The sequence below is a fragment of the Myxocyprinus asiaticus genome, chromosome 33, assembly GCF_019703515.2.
Source record: "Myxocyprinus asiaticus isolate MX2 ecotype Aquarium Trade chromosome 33, UBuf_Myxa_2, whole genome shotgun sequence".
Lineage (NCBI taxonomy): Eukaryota > Metazoa > Chordata > Actinopteri > Cypriniformes > Catostomidae > Myxocyprinus > Myxocyprinus asiaticus.
Window position 1 is genome coordinate 18,060,197 of NC_059376.1, and position 21,239 is coordinate 18,081,435.

The window sequence follows — 21,239 nt, forward strand, 5'->3', positions numbered from 1 at the left end:
CATCAAAAGTTGCCAGATTTCTATAGGTGAAATCCCCCTATCAAATCTTGTCATTTGAACAGTTAGAAAAAATATTCTACCAGAGTGAACCTTTAGTCACGCAATCTGGCAACCATCAGCACGCGAGCACACTCTCCACTGCGAAAAGGCGCCAGTTTTCTGAAAACACTTGCAGGTATGTCAGAGTTTAGCGATGGGTTGATTTGTGCTTCCTAGTGTTCACATGAAAGTTACGCCACTGAAGGTAATGCACGATTTCAAAAGCTTCACGCACTTTCAAAAATGGCTAAGGGAATAATACAAGGAAATCTTATGTCTTTCTTTAAAAAAAATTTAGAGAACAGATTGTAAGATATTGCAAATGACAAGTGTTCAGTTACAATGTGTACATGTTTTTAACTCAAACAATTTTCGGGGTTTCGCCCATAAAACAAAGGGCTTTTGTGTGTAGAACAACTTTTTTACACCACTGTTTAAGCATCCTTCATAGAAACAGCCCAAACTTCCTTTATACTAGTTCAGTTATTGGAGTAGAAAAAATGCGTGTCTGCAGTGGGTGAGCGATCTAGAAAAAAAAAACTTTCTCATGATCATAACGGGGATTCTTTTCACAGAATTATCATAAAATACAATAACAGAGGGTAACAGGTGCATATTATGGCCATGTTTCCTAAGAGTCAATGAAGTGACGCACATTTTTGTCCAGATCTATTAAATTAAAATAGATTAAAAAATGCAATTCACACAAACCATTTACTTGAATAGACCTCTTCTATGATGAGCACATTCTATGATGATATTGTTTCTAGCGCTTAAAGTAAAAAATGTCATGTGGTGTCCAAAAACAGCATAAATAAATAAATAAAAATCTCATTAAAGTCTCATTAAAAGCTGAAATTTCTGAAAAAAGAAATGTTGGCAAGACTAGTGTAGAATAATCTTTTTTATTGCTATTTCCTAAAATATTAAGCAGTGAAACAATTGTGTTTTACAATATGATTCATATTTAAAAATGCTTTTGTCCACCAAATCAAAGTTGTGGTATAACCAAAATGTACATAGTTATTTTGTTGTTTATGTTGACCATAAAAACTATAAAACAGAGCGGACACCTTTAGACCCTCAAGCGTGAGCGTGAAGTTTTAAAAATATCTGATATTTATTTTGACATTTTTATGAAAAGGCACATTTTGTTCAAGTCATGTGGTGTAACCTTGAGAAAATGTTTTACTCAAAAATTCATATATATATATATATATATATTGAAAACTGAAAACTTTAAAGTTTTGACAATTTTTTGTAGAAATGATATAAAGGTTTTTCAAAAATGTATGAAACAAAATTGGACACAAAGATCACATTTCTGAGAACTTGACAAGTGTTTTAAACTAGATATTTAAAAGATTTCTAATTTTAACACCTTAGACAACCTTTTGTCAATGACCCATAAGTACTAAACCCCAAAATTAAAAAATATTTGACAACACCATCCTCCTTGAATTTCTTTTACAAATCGACCACTGCATACAATTATATCAGTATATATTTACCCCCAATATACAATACAGTACACATGGTGTGTAACAGTGTTCCGAGAGCAATTGTAATGGCAGAATAATTAGAATAGATGGAATCTGGTGGTAATTATAATCTATTGTAATCAATCATGAACCTGTCAAAATATAATATGAGAAAAACTAGCATAAACTAAATATGAATATAAATGAGTACAAATATGCCCAACCAAAGTGATGCTTCTTGGTTGCAGTGTAGACAACTTTGTGTGCGTGTGTGTGTGTGTGAGAGAGAGAGAGAGAGAGAGAGTCTTTTCCTCTGAGTGAGAAACCCTGGCCTCATTAAGACTTGTTTATGTAGAAAGCTATTCCAGAAAACTTTGGTTTATTTGTGTGCGTGTGTATGATTGACTGAAGGTGAGGGTCAGGTAAGCATTTTTTTCCTCTGAGAATGTAAACCAAACATGAAGTTTAGAAAGATGCATTGAATGTGCACAAGCTCCCTCCCTGAAACACACACACTCAAAACACACCTTTTCTGCAAAAAACACTGAAACGCACACACACCTGATGCTGGACCCTCTTCTTCATAGCTGGTTGTCAGTGTACATGTGTATGTGTCAATGTGCAAGTGCAAGTGCTCCAGGTTGCCAGGTTTCACTGTGGTATTATCTGCCAACAGGTTTCCCAACACTTGGGAAATATGTGACTGATTGCTTTGTCAGACGAGGTGTTTGTGTGCGTGTTATTTATTTTTTCTTTCCGGCATACACTTTACACTACACACGAACTGAGTCTGTCTGGTTTTGAGAGGGAGGGAGTAAAACCACACAATGTCTGACTCTGAAAGGGTAATCGCTTAAAACTATTCACAAATACACCATTTCAGACAGGGAATATGAGTCAATAGAGCGAGTCAGTACAACATATGACAAATACTTGAGTTTGTGTATGAGGAAGAAGGAAGAGACAGTGGGTTCTTTGTGCATTTCAGAAAATCGAAGTCAAAGTGAGAATCCTCTATGTAAACACACAGTGAATTGGAAGGTGTGTGTGTGTGTGTGTGTGTGTGTGTGTGGGTTTGGGTGGTTTATGAGGACATTTTTTTAGGTTACAAACTGGTAATTACAAGGGTATTATGCTATAAATGTAGTTTATGAGGACATTTCTAGAGTCCCCATAATTCAAATCACTTAAAAAAACATACTAAACGATGTTTTATTGAAAATGTAAAAATGCAGAACGTTTTTTGTGAGGGTTGGGTTTAGGGTTAGGGTTAGGGTTAGGGGATAGAATCTATAGTTTGTACAGTATAAAAATCATTATGTCTATGGAGAGTCCTCATAATGATAGTTGCACCAAGTGTGTGTGTGTGAGGTGTATTGTCTGTGGTGCACAGTACAGTAAACAATATTGTATAAATGTCATATTGGAAACATTTTTCTCTATCTTTCATAATTCACTGTTTTATTTATATACAACCCCAATTCTGTTAAGTTTAGAAAGTGGAATTTTCCCCCAATCATCCATTATGTAGGTCTTTAGCTGTCTTCATGTTGCCATATTGTGCATTTCATAATGCGCCACACATTCTCAATTGGAGATGGTGTTGCAATGATCTGATTTGAGATTACTGTACATAAAAAAATAAATAAATATGAAATTCAAAAGGTAAAGCATCATATAATGTGTAGTTGTAGTGCTTTCAATAGAGCAAAGGTTGAATATAATTTACAAATCACTCCTTTTTTGTTTTTATTAGCATTTTTCATACTGTCACAACTTTTTCGGAATTGGGGTTGTAAGATAATTTATATCCACTGTATTTATATTATTAAAGGAACAGTACCCAAAAATGAAATTTCTGTCATTACTTACTCAACCTCATGCCTACCAAACCAGTATTCTATTCTTTATTTATTTATTTATTTATTTATTTATTTTTGAGAAATAGAAAAGGAGAAATGTTGGTAACACTCTACAATCAGATTCTATTTGTTAACAGTAAATGCATGAGGTATCATCAACAAACAGTAACAAAATAATTTACAGCATTTATTATTCTTAGATAAAGTTGATTATGGAGCAAAAAACTATTGTTCATTGTTAGTACATGTTAGTTTATAATTAATTATCAAATGTTTACATAACATTTTAAATGTAATATGTATTAGTAGCTTACAGTATATGTTGAAATTAATATAGTCTGTCTGTCTGTCCATCTGTCCGTCCATCCATCTGTCTATCACTCTTTCTTTTCTATCTATCTCTATCACATTGTGTAGCAAGAGCTGTGGGAAGATTCTTAAATTTCTACTTTTGTGTGACTGACAGAAAGAGTTTGTAAAATGTCAAGCTCTGGGGAATGTGTTCTAACACTCAGCACTTCGCTCTGTGCCATGAAGGCACCTTTGTTTGGCACAATCCCATTCATACAATAAACGCTTTGCTGTGATTCCTGGCAATTTGCCGGCCTTAAGCCAGAAAACGGCTGAACCATCAAAGTCTCCCTCGATCTGTATCATGACAATGTGTGTGCATGTATGCCCGTGTTTATGTCAGCTATGTGTCTTTCCCCAGAATCAACAGATATAGGTGACTAACTCGAAGCTCACAGGAGCACAGACTTTTCCACAGGATCAAACAAACGGCAAGTCTGTAAATGAGTGCCAAATTCTCTCCTCCCATTCGGGGGTCTTGCAGCCAGCTCTGTTATCTTTTTTCCTTCTCTTTGTTTTTCTTTAACCACATGCATGCCCATATCTGTCAGACCTTTATGTGTGTGTGTGTACAGTATGTGTGTTGATTTTTGGAGCTTGGCGGCACTTATGCCACCCACCACTTGCAGAAGAGTGGAAATGCCCACCCTTACTCCACCCAGGCCTGAAATACAACCACACACTCCAGCCAGAACTTTGAGATGTGCGTCTTTACACAACACTTGATTCAACACGTCTTAGACAATGTTCAGACTGTCAGTCTAAATCCGATTTTGGTGCATATCCGATTGGAATCCGATTATATTTAGCAAGCCTGAACGGCAAAAAAATCACGTGAAATACGATTTTACACATGCGTTTCGAGCTACATTCAAATGTGGTTTGAAATACTATTCAAATCACATTTCTAGAAATCCGTTTCAGTCTGACCACTCTGATCGATGCGCAATACTTCTGCACAGTTTATGCACATATATAAAAAAATAAAATCCTGGTTTACCAGAAAAAAAATGTAAATATGTCCCCATCTCAGCTGTAATGCTCAAATTTAAGTTTCCTCAGTGTCCTTCAAGCTACTGTCTTTGGTATAGTTTGTGGTTCTCAACAGAATTACATTACAGAGAAGCAAAGCTGTGTCTATGCCAAAAAAACAAAAAAAATGTCAAGAGTGTAACACACTAGTACCACTGTAACACATTTTCTCAAGAGCTGAGGCCAATTGTGTCTTTGTAAATGACAGAAGCACATTTCACTCCTAATTTTTAAAGCAGAAATGCGTTCAAAACATTTCTAAATGAATAAAAATTGATTTACAACATCTCCAAAAACTATAATTGTCCATCCAAATTAATTTGGGATGATTTCGGCCCCTATTTAGCGAAATGTAGGTCAAAACTTTCATGATCATGTACTTCAGCGTTGAGCGCTGCTCCCCCTGCTGGCGAAAGCTGGTAATGACATCATCTCATCAGCGGCCCTGCATTGGCTCCAGGCACATAAAGGCTGGCGGTCAGTGAGTGCGCACAGACTGGCGCTCCGCTGCTACCAGATGAACTTCAGCGCTTCCAGAAGGGCAAGAGAGGGGCAGAAGCGGTGCTGGTTTGAACTGCTCAGTCGTGAATCAACCAGCGGACAATTGTGACACATCTGTGATATTCTCCTCGAGCTGTTTGCGGTGGAAATAATCGCTTCTGTTGTGGATTTTACACTCCCGAGATTATGAACTAAAAGTGTTATGCGCTGATCACTTTATTTACGGACTTTTAACCGGTGGAAATCTCTGCGATTCAAAGGTAACACAAACTCGTTGCGATTCAGTTTCTCTTTAAAATACATTAAATCTTAAACTATAGTGTATTAAGAGTGACTTTTGTTTGTTTGTTTTTTAATTAAAAAATTAAAGCAAAACTAATATATATGTAATATTAAGCATGATTAAGCGCCTTTGGAAACATGCTGCGCCTCAAAACTGAGCTGCCTACCTATTCAACATTTTGGGGACCATACGCGCATTAGGGGCCGTTCACCCCAAAAACGGTTATGCGTCCGTTTGTATTTCAATTATTTCTCTCTGTAAAACAGTAGACAACATTTAAAGGGATAGTTACCCCGAAAATGAAAATTCTCTCATCATTTACTCACCCTCATGCCATCCCAGATGTGTATGACTTTCTTCTGCAGAACACAAACGAAGATTTTTAAAAGAAAATCTCAGCTCTGTAGGTCCATACAATGCAAGTGAATGGGTGCCAGAACTTTGAAGCTCAAAAAAAAAAAAACACATAAAAGGTAGCATAAAAAGTATCCATACGACTCCAGTAGTTAAATACATGTCTTTAGAAGTGATGTGAGAAACAAATCTATTTTTAAGAGAATTTTCCTTTTTGGGTGAACCATCCCTTTAAAACGCATCTTGAGACAGATGCATTCTGCAATATTTGTTGCACTGCAGCTTTTTTTAGCACAAGAATGCATTCGGTCTGAACAGCCCCATAGAACGGTAGAATCGAGATCACTGTTCAGATCAATCTTTTCAATCAATGTCTATGCAGGCAGCCCACTGCGATTTGAATCACTGTCATATCATTACCATGTCTTTTCTTAATTAATGCAATATCCTCAATGTGTTGTAATAATGTTTCAGGCATCAGTTGGAGCACCAGGATTTCATCTGTGGCTCAGATATGGAACTTTAACTTCATACCTCTTATACACATCTCTCCTGGAGTGAATTCGCCTGATTTTAGCTTTGCGCTCTTCCAGAAATGGTGGGGCACTTACATTTACAAGCTATGGATGACAGTTTGAAAGGAAAGAACCGGGATGGACTGCTCGATAGTCCGGATTCAGGACTCCCTCCGAGTCCCAGCCCGCCCTTCTACTCTCTGTCACCGGGGATCCTTGAGTCCCGTTCCGGCAGTTGTTCAACACCAACTGAGCTGCAGGCATATAGCAGAAAGGAGAGCCGGGAGGGCAAACTGGTATGCATTCAACTAATGAAGGTGATATTTACCCAAGTAGGACATGTTCTTGGCCCTGAAACAACATTCCTATTGACAAATCAGTGCCCTCTGATTTTAGGGGTAGCATTTGGGTTAGAGTTAAGGCACTGATTATTGTCTCAGGACCAACAAAGGAGGCCGATCCAAAATGATGCCCTACTTGGGTATACGGTATCATGTTTTACTACATGTAATCAGACATTTTGGTGCATGCAGTCACGTGTGCATGTCTGAGGTCTAAATGGATGCAGTCGGCATCAAACAGTCACATTTGAATTTATTAATCTCACTATACATAGATAATTTACTTTTAAATATGCATTTATTTGGTAAATGCAGTTAAGGGGGTGTAAGTGTACTTTTTGCTGTGCATTTCCCTGTAACTTCCCATATGATTGGAAACCACTAGCAGTTATTAAAACAAAGCCATAAACTTTAACATGGTACTACCTTAATGTACTGTAGGTAGAGCTAATTCAAAGGATCGTGTTATTGGGAGGCAGGTTCTACTTCAAATAAATAAGTCGTTTGTGTCAACTCAAGACAGACTGTTGACAATGTGGAGGCATAAGGCCAGGGACAAATAATTAGAAGTAATCAGACAGAATCCTGAAATAGAAAGGGCCTCAGGTGCCTGTGCCTCTGGAGACTCACTGTAATGAACAGAGGATGGCAAGGAGGGGGCAGAGAGAGTTTCTGTAAACAAGTTGACCTTGTGTTTGCTGAGCTTGAATGTGGTATCTGTAACTGATATCACTGTCTCTCCTTCCTCATAGCAACCTTTAAAAGCACATACACATGTGCACACACACATATCATACCAGTACAGTATTACTCAACAGCACGTTCACATTACAGTGTAATGCTACATGCACAGACTAAGAGACTGGGTATAACCTAGACTCGAGTCTTAATTCTGCCTCTGATAGGTTACATAGCCCATTAAGCTAGCAGCGTCTGCATATGACATGACAATCCATTCAAATCTAAGTGCCCTTTCATATTGAAATAGGTCTACTTTACGCTAATGAAAACCTCATGTTACTGTCTTTGGGAGTAACCGCAAAACTAGATTTGGATTAGCATAGAAAGAAAACCTCTTCCAACACTTCATGGATGCATCTTCTAGGGCAGGAAATTAAGTTTTCTTTTGGGAAACGCAGCTCAGTTGACAAGCCAACTCTGTGTCAAAGCATTAACAAAACAACGCACCTTCATTGATTAAGCAAATTCCAGGGATCCATCAACTGTTAAAGGAAAAGTTCACCCAAAAACGAAAATTCTGTCATGAATTACTCACCCTCATGTTGTTCCAAACTAGGGCTGGGCGATATATTGAATATTCACTTTATAATCACAATGATTTTGCTGACGATATAAAATTAAGCAATATTGTGATGATATTAATGCACTTTTTACTTGGACATTAAGTTTCATAAAGAGCACATCAGTAGACTATTTTCAGTGTTGCACAATTATTTAAAATAACACCAAAATGGTGATGTGGACATATGTGATTATAAACATTTAAATGGCTGCAACTAAAGAAAGATGAACATGATCTGTATGTGCTTCAGTATAAACGGGTGACGTGCTGTTCTGTGCATGCGTGGGGCTCATGTGCTCATGTTTTAAGCACTTTTAGAGCAGCTCACGTGCATTGTGAAATCAAAGTACTGCATGTTCTAGCATTCACACAATTCCAAACATTAGTAACTGCTACAAGTTATTATACAAACCTACAAATCCCGGCACAGAATAACAGAAAATGAGGAGATGACAGCTTTTCACCAGATGCGGAACACTGTTAACTACACACTGCACTCTCAGGCAGTGTTTGGGATTGACAACCGTATTTACGTACAGGTGTGAGTCTTGAAATGTCCCGTTCATACAACAGTTTAGCAGTTCGAATACTGTCTGTATGAACGAACAACCGAAGTCACAACCATATTCCAACACCTGTAACCATAGTGACAGTGACTAAAGTAAATATCGAAGATGGCGACGTCCATAACCCCGGCATGTCTTATCACAATTGCCGCCACGTTATTAAATAAATTAGTCCAATCGAGGTGCAAGTTCATCCATCAGATCATAATTAACCGACAGCGGCTTAGAATGCTTTTTAACTGCGTGCAGAGCGCAGCAAAAAACTCTGAAAAAAATTTCAGCGAAAAACTCTGGTGGAAGACAGTGGCTGAATCTTCAGATGACAAGCAGCTATAGCACCATCTCCATAAGTTAACAAAACCCCACATGAAATACACGAGACACACGTGTACCGTGCAGTGTGTCTCTCACTGTACATGACATAACTGACAACTAGTTGTCCAGTGCGGTTCCGTTCACACAGAGTCCTGAAAATTTGCGGGTGTCAGTAAATAACCGAACTGTGTGAACGTAATCGTATTAAGCACTCAAAACAGGACTGACAGCCGTATTCTTCTGCTGTGTGAACGTGGCCCTGGTGAAGGTGAAGTAAACAGGATGGAAATGTATAATTTTTATAGAAGACAAATCTAATCCTTAAAAGAATAATGATTATTGAGGATTATACTGTATAATAATAAACTTGACTGGGCCCCACAGTAATAAATTATTATTATACAATATTCAACTGGGTTCCATAAATAAGCAGAGTAGTTTTTGCACACCTTGTTCATTCACAAAACAATGTTTTAGTAAAAATATGTGAAGGTAAATAATGCTTTTTGTTAAGCGATGTGTCACTGTATATGGAATATAAATATAAAAGTGCATATTAATGAAAACGATTAAATCTCATTCTGACTTGTGGTTATTTCAGTGAAAAAATGTGGAAAACATGCCTTTGTTAGTTTTTAATAGATTTTTTTATTCAGTGCCTTTAAAATCTTTGCTACAATGGCTGTTTGGATAAAATGACGATTCCTCTGATAAAAATAAATCAATAAATAAGATATATCAAGATATATATCGAATATTGTCAATATCAAATATCATCCATAGGCTGAAAAATATTGAGATTTTTTTTTTTTTTTTTTTTAAATCACCCAGTCCAATTCCAAACCCATATGACTTTCTTTCTTTGGTGGAACTCTTCTGAGAGATGTTTGGCAGTATGTTATTCTCAGTCACCATTAACTTTAATTGCATCTTTTTTTTCTTCCATACAATAAAACGTTAACGGTGATTGAGTCACTTATATTCTGCCTAACGTCTCCTTTTGTGTTCCATGGGGAAAAGAATGTCATGAGGGCGAGTAAATAATTGTGTAACAGAATTTTCCATGTTTTGGGTGAACGATCACTTTAATATCATTGAGGTTACAGTGATCTGCATTCATGGCTAATGTGCAACATAAATGCTTTGCCTGAGCACGCCGCAAAGAGCAGATATCTTAAGGCATTCTGGATCGTATAAATGATCACCCAAACACTCCTCTTTGGCCTGTTTGAGAAACGTGCTTGCACTTGTTTGAAGACTGCTCCAAAGTTCAGACAAAATCTGCTTAAACTCCTCACTCAGTGAAATAGAAGGGAGTAGCACTGCTTTATTTGTGCAACATACATTTTGTATATTTTTTGCAATATGACTTTAACACATTGGAAAGCTCTCAAGCCAATGTCAACAAACTATCCCTCTTCCACGTTCAAAGCCATTTCCAAAATCCTATTACTTAAATGTATAAAAATGTGGTCAACTCTGCAGGCAACATGCAATATATGAGGAAAAAATGATCACCCAAAGTAAAAAAAAAAATACAAAGCCATGATTGTTTGCTGCACTTTGCATTTTCCGTTCATTGCAATCTTGCCTTGCGAGGGTGTGTATCCCAACATATATAGTATATGCGCAGTTTGTATGTTTGCAGGAATAGATGTGTCTCATTGCATCAACACTTGTTTCCTCTCATTTTGTGGCTGCTGGTCTATTTTGAGAGTTGTTTTTGTATGCCATGTTAGAAAAAAATCCCGCCAATCTATTTTAGAGTGGTAGGCATAACAGGAGTTATTGCAATCAGTTGCATAAGATACTGATGACATCTGTTTACTTAAATAAGAAGCAAAGGGTGCAGTGCCCCCCTGAAACACTAGCCACCCCAATGCTGCTTTAAACACCCCATGAAATCAAAATTTTAGTCCATGTGTGTGTTTGCCTTGACAATGCAAAATTTACAGTCTTTGGGTGAATTCCAATCGAAAGTGATCTTCCCTGTGCCCTACTCACTCAAACCTCTTGATGTAGGTACTCTGAAGGGATCATCACATTACAGTATGAATGTACTCTTCACTTACAGTCTTGTGAAAAGGTCTTTCCTGAAAAGATTTAGTTTTATTTTCGTTTGGAACGAAACTTCAAGTGGCGACCCCTTCCCGCAGTGCCCCTCAAGGTCGCCCCTTCATCGGGGCCTTAATGTTGAGATGACATGACCAGTTGTGTTGTGCAATTCGACTACTACTACTACTACATTAAATAATATTAACAAGCATAATAGAAGAACAAAATAATTTCCAAAACACTTTACAGTAAGGTTGTATTTGTTAACATCATTAGTAAGCATGAGCTTACGATGAACAATACCATTACAGCTTTATTAATTCTGGTTAATTGTAATTACAACATACAGTATACTAATATGTTTTTAAAGCTGATGTATGCAACTTTTTTGTGTTAAAATACTTTCTTTTATCCCAGTTTAATATGAAAAGACAACTATAAGTAAGCCATTTATAGGTTAATTTTCTCAAAATCTGTAAGCACTGTCTTTATGTGGTGCTTTGAAATCATCTCTGTTTGTTTTGAGCGACCCGCTTAGACCCACCCCCAACTCACGCCATTGGTTGAGGAACGTTGTTGGGGCGGGTCTAAGTGGGTCACTCAGAACAAACAGAGACTATCAGGGGCTATCTCTTTGTTTGACCAACGGCAGATGGGGGTGTATCAGAAAGCTGTTTTGAAAACAAAGTTTATTTGTGCAATTCCGTTTGGTGGCGCAAAAATTACATACTTCATCTTTAACATTAAAAGTTGCATATGTTAACATCATGAACTAACAATGAAACATTTTAACTGTTTACAGTAACATTAACCAAGATTGATAAATGCTGTAAAAAATATTGTTCATTGTTAGTTCATGATACCTAATGATCTATGATTTACTAATGATAATAAATAGAACCTTATTGTAAAGTGTTACCAGAATTTCTTTACTTTTTCAGTGGCAAAGGCACTTTACAAGACATAAAAATAAAAGTACATCTAAACAATAAAATCAAACCAAACAATACACACACTACCGTTCAAAAGTTTAGGGTCACTTACTCATTCTTTATTATAATTTTTTTTCACATTTAGAATAATAGTAAAGTCATCAAAACTATGGAATAACATAAATGGAACTATGGGAATTATGTTGTGACTAAACAAAATCCAAAATAAATCAAAACTGTGTTATATTTTAGCATCTTCAAAGTAGTCACCCTTTGTCTAGAATTTGCAGACATGTACTCTTGACATTTTCTCGACCAACTTCTTGAGGTGTCACCCTGGGATGATTTTTAAACAGTATTGAAGGAGTTCCCATCTATGTTGGGCACTTAGTGGCTGCTTTTCTTTATTATTTGGTCCAAGTAATCAATTTCAAAAACTATAAATTAATATGTTGGCACAATTATATTTTTGTCTACAAAACTAATTTCAAACATTTAAGCATACGCCTTCAGATCAAAAGATTTTTAAGATCATGAGAAACATTTCAGTCAAGTGTTTCAAAACTTTTGACTGGTAGTGTATATATATTAAATACACAACATAACAACAGAGGCCAAACCAATAGCATAGTGCGGAGTGATTGTGTAGTTCAGCCTCAATCAAGGGCGGACTGGGAAGAGAAATTGGCCCAGAAATTTACATAGAAACAGGCCCAAAAGCTGTCGCTGTTCTTTTCTGCATAACGCTGCCCCCTTCTGCATATCACGGTGCCGTTTTGTGACACATTCTGCAGAATGGTGGACCATTTCAGCTTATCACGGCCCATTCGGCCCCTGGCCTCAATGTTCTAATAATCCACGATGAAAACAAAAGCTAGAATGGCGAGCGAAAATGCATGACGGCAAAAGCCACAACACCACGAAATTCTTCCATCTGAGACAAAGCCTCATTGAACAGCAAAGAGTGAGAGCCAGGGCAGAGAGATTGTGGCAGGGAACACCAGCAACATGCAGAAATGTGTCGTAACTGAATACAAGAATGTCCATTTAAAAAAAAAAGAAAAAGCAGCAGCAGCATATACAGTATGGTCCAAACGTCTGAGACCACGAGTACCTTTATAATTTAATACAAATTTTCATCACAAATTATATTTTCAGCATAACAAATATGAGTGGGAAATGTACATGAGTTTCAGAATTTGTTAATATTTGGTGTGTCAATGTTAGCATGCACTCCACTGGGATGGACTCCACAAGTTTGTGCATCACCTGATGATGCATGATATCCAGCATGTTTTGAGAATGTTCCAAAAAATATATAGTGTGCTTCTATAAAATCAAGGAAATATGCATTTAAAAGGATTCAACATGGTCTGTAAATAGTAAAATTACAGTAATGACAAACAATGCTCAGCCTTCAACCTTTGATGGAGGAGTTAACTGAGACTGTAGAGCTATTGGACTTTTAACCACTCTGTCCTGTTTCATGGTTTATGAACATTTAGTGCAGTATCTCATGTGACTGCATGTCTCCTGGATTTGTGTGTGGTGAGGTGGCATATTGTGTAACAGCACAGTGGGCATATCCGTTCTGGATTTAACATAGGGGATACAGAGACCCCGTAACATTTGTACTTTCTCTCGCATAAACACACATAGACATACACTGGGGTCCAATAGTCAGAGACCACGTTTAAAATCTGGGATTCAAAATCTAATTTAGGCCAGGAAAGACAGAGAACATTTTAGTTTTGGGATTTTGAAAAACTTTAAACAAAGAGACGTTATGACATAAAATAAATGAGAATTAGTTCAGATTGTGCACTATTTTTGAGTCACAGTCCATGCTTACTCTATAGTACGAAATGTCAGATTTCCTTTGCTTCCATAGAAGCACCCCAGATTCTGTTTGGAACATTGTCAAATCATGCTGGAATAACATGGATCATCAGGTTTTGCACAAACTTGTGGAGCCCATGCCAGCTCAAATGCATGCTGTTGTTACACACAATGGAAGTTCTCCAATTTATTTGCACAAAGCCAAACTGTTATGCTGATAATAGAATTTTTTAATGAAACAAAATGCTAAATATTAGAATGTCATTAATTCTCTCAGTCTTTTGGATGTCAGTCTTCTTCATTACAAATTGAACAAGTTAAAGGCTTATTCTTAGCTTGTTCTGAGTTTGCATTTTGGTCGAATAGAAATAAATGCGTGTTTGAAATATTTGAAAGTGTTTGTAATATATTAAATTTACTGTAACTAAAAATATATGTTCTTGCCATTATAATATCGATACAGTATCTATAGATAAAATAATCCAATACTTTGACAAATTTCACCCTACCTCTAACATTTGGCCAGAGTGTTGTCAGAAAATCAGACAAATGAGAACTGCTTGATACAATCTACTGTAGTTACTACATTTCTGAAAGTGACATACTGTCCCTCACATGAAACAGCACAATTCCTCTGACTTCTTTTAACTAGTTCATCAGTACTAAAAATCCAAAGGCTTCAAACAAAAAATGCCGATTGTCATCTATCAGAATATGAAACTGCAAAGGATAAAGTGACCGGTGTAGACATGTCAGCAGGTTACATTATTTACTGGATGTTGCGCTTCAGCTCAGGAAGAGCCCACATTCTCCAAGTCACCTCAGATCTTAGCAGAGGATCCGCTGATGACGAATTAATTTGTATTAGATGTCAGAGAGGGAGAGTGAGAACAAGACCGTGTATGTGCTGGGTACAGAGGAGGGTGATGAGCGTGCACATGGCGTGTGTGTTGATGGCTAGAGCAGGTGAATGTACAGACTGCCCTGGCTCCACACACTGCTGCATTGTCGCCGTTTGTCTGACCACCAAAAATATCAACATGGAGACAGACACACATGCACACAAACTGCACTGCTTCAAAGTTTTTTCAGACTCTTTAATAATCTCATTATCAACTTACTGAAACTAATGGACTAGCTGGATTATATTTGTATGTGGCATTCATTTTTAAACAGATAGTTGTTATTTTGCATAGAAAGTAAAATATCCCACCCAAATTAACCTCATCAATCTTTAAAGTAAATATCCATACAAAATATTATGTGAGAAATATCACACAAGCAACTGTGCTGCATGGCTTAAAGAGCTGAATTTCAGTAGCCTACAACAGCATGATTTCGAGTGTGATGCTGCTTTTAAACAACGGTTTCTTACAAAAGAAGTTCAAGTAATGTCAATTAACATACATTTTAGACATAATATAGCCAGTTATTTAGTTTATTTTTGCTCTGCCAATGAAAATAATTCCCAAAGGATCTAAAGCAGGATGAACACCAAGCAGAGCACTGCTAGTGAACAAATTTATACTAAATATCCGCATTCTTAAAACGCCTCTTGCCCAGTCTAAATTTTGTATAATTATAAGTTTGGAAAAATGTAGAGATTTTGCTCTTATGGAAAGAAATTGGAAAGTGGCATTCAACTGATCACAGTGTATAGTCAGGACATTAATAACGTGTTAAAAATTACTAGTACAATTCAGAACTTCTTAAACTACTTCATAGAGTCCTCATCAAAAAAAATCCTCCATGTGCAGCAATGACAGCTTCGCAGATCCTCGACATTCTAACTGTCAGTTTGTCCAGATACTCCGGTGAAATTTCACCCCACACTTCCTGTAGCACTTGCCATAGATGTGACTGTCTTACAGTCTAGCTGATCCCACAAAAGCTCAATGGGGTTAAGATCCATAACACTCTTTTCCAATTATCTGTTGTCCAAAGTCTGTGTTTCTTTGCCCACTCTAACCTTTTCTTTTTGTTTTTCTGTTTCAAAAGTGGCTTTTTCTTTGCAATTCTTCCCATAAGGCCTGCACCCCTGAGTGTCTCCTCTTTACTGTTGTACATGAAACTGGTGTTGAGCGGGTAGAATTCAATGAAGCTGTCAGCTGAGGACATGTTAGGCGTCTATTTCTCAAACTAGAGCCTCTGATGTACTTCTCCTCTTGTTTAGTTGTACATCTGGCCTTCCACATCTCTTTCTGTCCTTGTTAGAGCCAGTTGTCCTTTGTCTTTGAAGACTGTAGTGTACACCTTTGTATGAAATCATCAGTTTTTGGCAATTTCAAGCAATGTATAGCCTTTATTCCTCAAAACAATGGTTGACTGATGAGTTTCTAGAGAAAGCTGCTTCTTTTTTGCCATTTTTGACCTAATATTGACCTTAGGACATGCCAGTCTATTGCATACGGTGGCAACTCAAAAACAAACAAAAACAATGTTAAGCTTCATTTAACAAACCAAATAGCTTTCAGCAGTGTTTGATATAATGACAAGTGATTTTCTAGAACCAAATTAGCAATTTAGCATGATTACTCAAGGATAAGGTGTTGGAGTGATGGCTGCTGGAAATGGGGCCTGTCTAGATTTGATCAAAAATTACTTTTTTCAAATAGTGATGGTGCTGTTTTTACATCAGTAATGTCCTGACTATACTTTGTGATCAGTTGAATGCCACTTTGGTGAATTAATGTACCAATTACCTTTTGAAACAGCAAAATCTGTACATTATCCCAAACTTTTGGCTGCCAGTGTATATATATATATATATATATATAATTTTTTTTACCACACAAAGAAACAGCTAAAATCCAAACCAACATCAAAACTAGTTTAGCAAACAAGTATAGTTCAATTGTGGCACAGATGTTCTCTTACAAATATTGAGAGTTCACTGCAAATTTGCAGCAAACTTGCCGCAAATTCACCACAGATAATTTTCACATGCAAATGAGCTTTGCGGCAAACATGCGGCAAACGTTCGGCAAACATGCGGCAAATTGTCCATTGTTGCCAAAAGTTTGCCGGAGGTTCACCGATACCGGTGAAGAGCTGCAGACTTCTGGCAAACATTTGCGGCGAATCACAAACTCATTTGCATATGAAAATAATCAGCTGTAAGTTTGCAGCTGGTTTAGTTTTTTTGTAAGGGTTGATATTGCTAAAATTTCACATTGCCAAATGCTAAACTTTCATAGGACGAACCTCTGATTTTTACAGATATTAAGACAGGAAACATATTCCAGTCTACTGAGTTTTTAGGGGGGTTTCTGGTCATAATGAGAGTTAGCTAAATGGCTAAATGCTGTTTTTTAATGTCTCCATTTAGCTGCCATACTTGCTCCTGAACTCTCAAGGTCCAGATGCTAAGTCGCGCATGTACCCCGTGGTCTACGGAGAGAGCATTGAGGTCAACCCCAAACCTGAAAAAGAGATCAAGTAAGTGACCTTATGCAACATCAGCAACTAGTACCAGTGCTAAAAAAAAAATGCTCATTCTAACCTACCAATATTACAGAGCCCCTTAGAAGACACAGGGGGAATACATTTTCTGAAATACTGTTGTGTTCACTTACAAAACATTTTGCATTCCCTTGCAATAAATTCTGCATTACCTCACTACGTTTTGCATTCCGTTGCAATACCTTTATACATCCCTTATGAAAATTAACCATGGTTTTACTACCGTAACCATAGATGAACTATGAGATTTGTAGTAAAACCATAACTGCAAATTTACCATGGTTTTACTACGCCATATTTTAATCATGATAGTAATAATACAAGAAAACCAAAATTATTGTGATACAAATCATACTGCCAAAAAAAAAAAAAGTTTATAGTTTTACATAGTAACACAATGGTTAATTTGTGGTTTTAAAAAAAACATGGATCATAACCCACAAAACATTGTTACATGGTTACTGCTTACTATAGTGAAACCATGTGACAATTGTTTTAAAAACCATACTTGTACCACAAATTAACCATGTTTAGATTTTTTGGCAGAATGATTAAGATTTTTATCAACATAGTTTTGGCTTCCTCTATTATGATGGTTTTGCTACAGATATCAAGGTTAAAAAATGTGGTTACTGTAATTAAACCTTGGTAAATTTGGTGGTTATTTTGGTTTTACTAACAATAGCATATGCAAATCTGTTGCAGGGGAGCTGAAACCTTTTTGTAAGGAAACGCAAAACTATTTCAGAAAATAAAGTCCCACACTGTCCTCTAAGGGATATTATATTCTATTACTTGTTTGACTAATGAATTCATGTTAATTGACGTCCATCAGGTTCAACTCTGCAGTGAAGTATGCTTCAGACAAACACTTCCGTGACCAGGTGTACTGCGCCCAGGTCCCGACCGTCACGTCCTTCAGCGAGACAGTGGTGGCGGTGCAAAACAACACATGGCGCAGCTACAAGTCAGAAGTTCACTTCGAGCCACGGCTCAGGCCTCTACACTTCCAAAGCACAACCATAGTGTTTCCCAAGCATGCCCGTAATACATACCGCACTACACTTAACTACAATTGTAACAGAAATGCAGCCGGGCGACGATGGTTTGTGTCCACAGTCAGACTAGAGTCCACCGAGGATGCCAGTCCATGTATCATTTACACAGAAGACCTCTGAGAGAGGTTTGTTATCGTTCCCACAATTGAAAAACTCCCTTTTTAGAGCTACAGTGAAAGTGCTTGGACTCGAGCAACAGGGCTCTGTTACAACTACAACTCTGATTAAAAATGGATGGCTGGAGACTTCAAAGAAAATAAAAAAGGAAAACTAAGTCAGTGAGGGCCATTTTGTTCTTTTGCTTCCGGTGAAGTTGGTATTTAACAGTGGGAATCTAGTGAAGTTGTGTCTGTGCAGTCTTCTTTACGTGTCGCAGTATACTTTTGTTATGTGTTAGTCATGTATTTTTGTACATCAGAGATTTTTTGATTGTAATATCCAGTCAGGAGAGGAGTGAAGCATTTGGACAGAAACAGTTTCTGTTGTTAGCTTATTTGTAGGCCCGCACGGAATCTGTGCTCACAGAATTCAGCGGATTTCCGCAGAATTCTTACACACATTGATTAAAAAATTCTACACATCCCCCACCCCTTGCGTGTTTAAAATCAAATCAGAATCTCTATTATTTGCCAGCAAATTTAGGTAACCAAGGTCAATTCTGGTACCTCACACGGTACCTTTTTAAAGCTAAAATGTAAACGTTTTTGCCTAATTTGATACGGTTATCATCTACAATTTAAACTGCAGTACTCAGCTTTAAGCAATTTAACCATTTAAATCTGAATTCTTCAGATTTCCCCCAGTGCAAAAATATGAAAAGGTTCCATGCGGGCCTAATTATTTGTCTTACTCAGTATTGCTGATTCTTGCAAATGCTCAAACAGGAAATGGTACACCACAAGCCTGACTATAATTAAGACTAAATGCTGCCAAATTGTATTGCCATATTTTATTATAAAGTCTGTGGATGAGAGATCCAGCACATAGTAAATTGGGATTCAACCCTAAATTTTCAGAGAACTTGCTGAGATAATATAAACTGTATCTTAGTTGCACTTATGCTAAGGAAAGCTTTTTTGTTGTTGTTGTTGTTGTTGTTGTTTTACCACAGTTATAAATGTCTTGATATGAAAAAAGGCAAATAAACGAGTAAGAGCACTTGAAAGATTGGACCAAATATTCTGTACAATTTATAGGAAGGGAAATACAATCTTAAAGATTTCCTCCCTTTCTGTTTGTACCTCAGACAATGTGGAATAATTCTTGCACAAGTTAAAAAAAAAAAAAAAAGCCGCCCAAGGTTTTGACATGATAATAATTCAATGGCCAAAATATGACCTGAACAAAGATGGTTAAGGAATCAAAGAAAATGCAAGAACTTGTATTTGTAATGATTACCAATAGATTGATTGAGCATGTATTACAGTAGATGGGAGAATTGAGCACATTTTGGGGGGATTTGTGCTGGTTTTGTGAGAAAGATTTTGTCAAGCTGCCATTATGAATAAGAATAGTTAATCTGGAGGGAACAAAGTTAATTTAACTCATGACATGTGCAGTCACCTGACATACTTTCTGATTGTATGGTTGGAAAACCTCTGGTTTTGAGAAGTAATGAGTATTTTCTCTTGTTTTTGGAGCCAAAAGGTCTCATCTAAAATCTTGATTAAGTGAACTGTTAACACCAGCTAATGCATTTCCTGTTGCACACAAACTCTTTTGTCTTGCGGAGAGGGAACACATCCTGTTCTGAGATGACTTGCTTTAACATCTGCTCTTCTTTTTGGAAGGTAATGAGATATAATGCACCGATACTTTGAGAGGGAGATTTTGACTAAAGCAGTCAAGCATTGGGGACGTGTCAGTACTTGATGGACTATCAGTTTTGAATTCTGTAAAAGCTGGAAGTGCAATCGTAAATTCAGATTTCTTTCCTCATTAAAAATCTTTCAAATTTTGGCTTTTAAAATATTTCTTTTTTTATTTTCTTTTTTTACGATGGGGATCCTCTGGTGCCTGAAAATAGCAGTGCATTTTATATTTCAGTGGAAAAGAAAAATGTATGTTGAAGTCTGTAATAGTGTATGGATATACTGTAAGTGTTGAGAGATAATACATGGAAGTAAAAGAACAAAAGAACAAGGTTCTGTCAAAACAGTTTAATACAGTAAACTAATGCATCATGCACATATATTCCATGACATTACTGGAAAATATGCATACCATAGACATTTGGATGGTTTAGTTAACCAATGCCTGCAAAAAGCATTAGCATTTAAAGAGAAACTCACAAGGGATTGAAAAGATGTGAAATTACAGGGGAGGCATGTCTGATAAATCACTTATGTGTTGAAATGGTTTACCCGCGAAATTATGGACATTTGATAAGTTAATAGAGGAATTTTAGCAACATGTTGAAAGCCATGTTATGTTATTAGACTGGAGCTGAGAGGAGAGCTTTTATTTTTTTTTTCATCTCTATGAAATTTTATGATTAAATCTGTTTGATGTAAAAATACTCTCTGCTAACTGATCGATTTTTGTTTTGTTTCCTAACACGATAATTTGTGTGTATGTAAAATACTTTACTGTTGTATATGTGGCAAACAGCACTTGTAATTCTCTTTATATTTTTGTATAAGTCCCAAGTTAATTGTCTTTTGGACAACAGATGAGAAAATAATTTAAGAAAAAAAAAATAAAATGTATATCCAAACTGAATAAATAAAAGCCCCAAACCTCAAAACGCCTGTATATGTTTATCTTTTAGTGCCATGATGAACTTGATGAAATCTATTTTCTATGATTAATGAGGTAAGAATGAGCTGTCACTGCACATGCATTATCACTTACGCAGCAGTTTCCATCAAGGTCAAATATTTTCCAGCTTAAGATGAAATATTGTTCTGCAATTATACTATCATAAAATACAACTTCTGGAAAAACCTGC

General features: G+C 36.7%; 1 protein-coding gene across 1 annotated transcript; it reads left to right on the top strand.

The window, feature by feature from the left end:
- The first annotated feature begins 5,242 nt into the window (after positions 1-5,242).
- On the top strand, positions 5,243-21,035 carry LOC127424158 (refilin-A-like). Its single transcript, XM_051669109.1, has 4 exons — positions 5,243-5,526; positions 6,378-6,714; positions 17,098-17,207; positions 18,067-21,035. The coding sequence occupies exons 2-4, from the start codon at positions 6,499-6,501 to the stop codon at positions 18,407-18,409; spliced, it is 669 nt and encodes a 222-aa protein (XP_051525069.1). The 5' UTR covers positions 5,243-5,526; positions 6,378-6,498; the 3' UTR covers positions 18,410-21,035.
- The last annotated feature ends 204 nt before the right edge of the window (positions 21,036-21,239 follow it).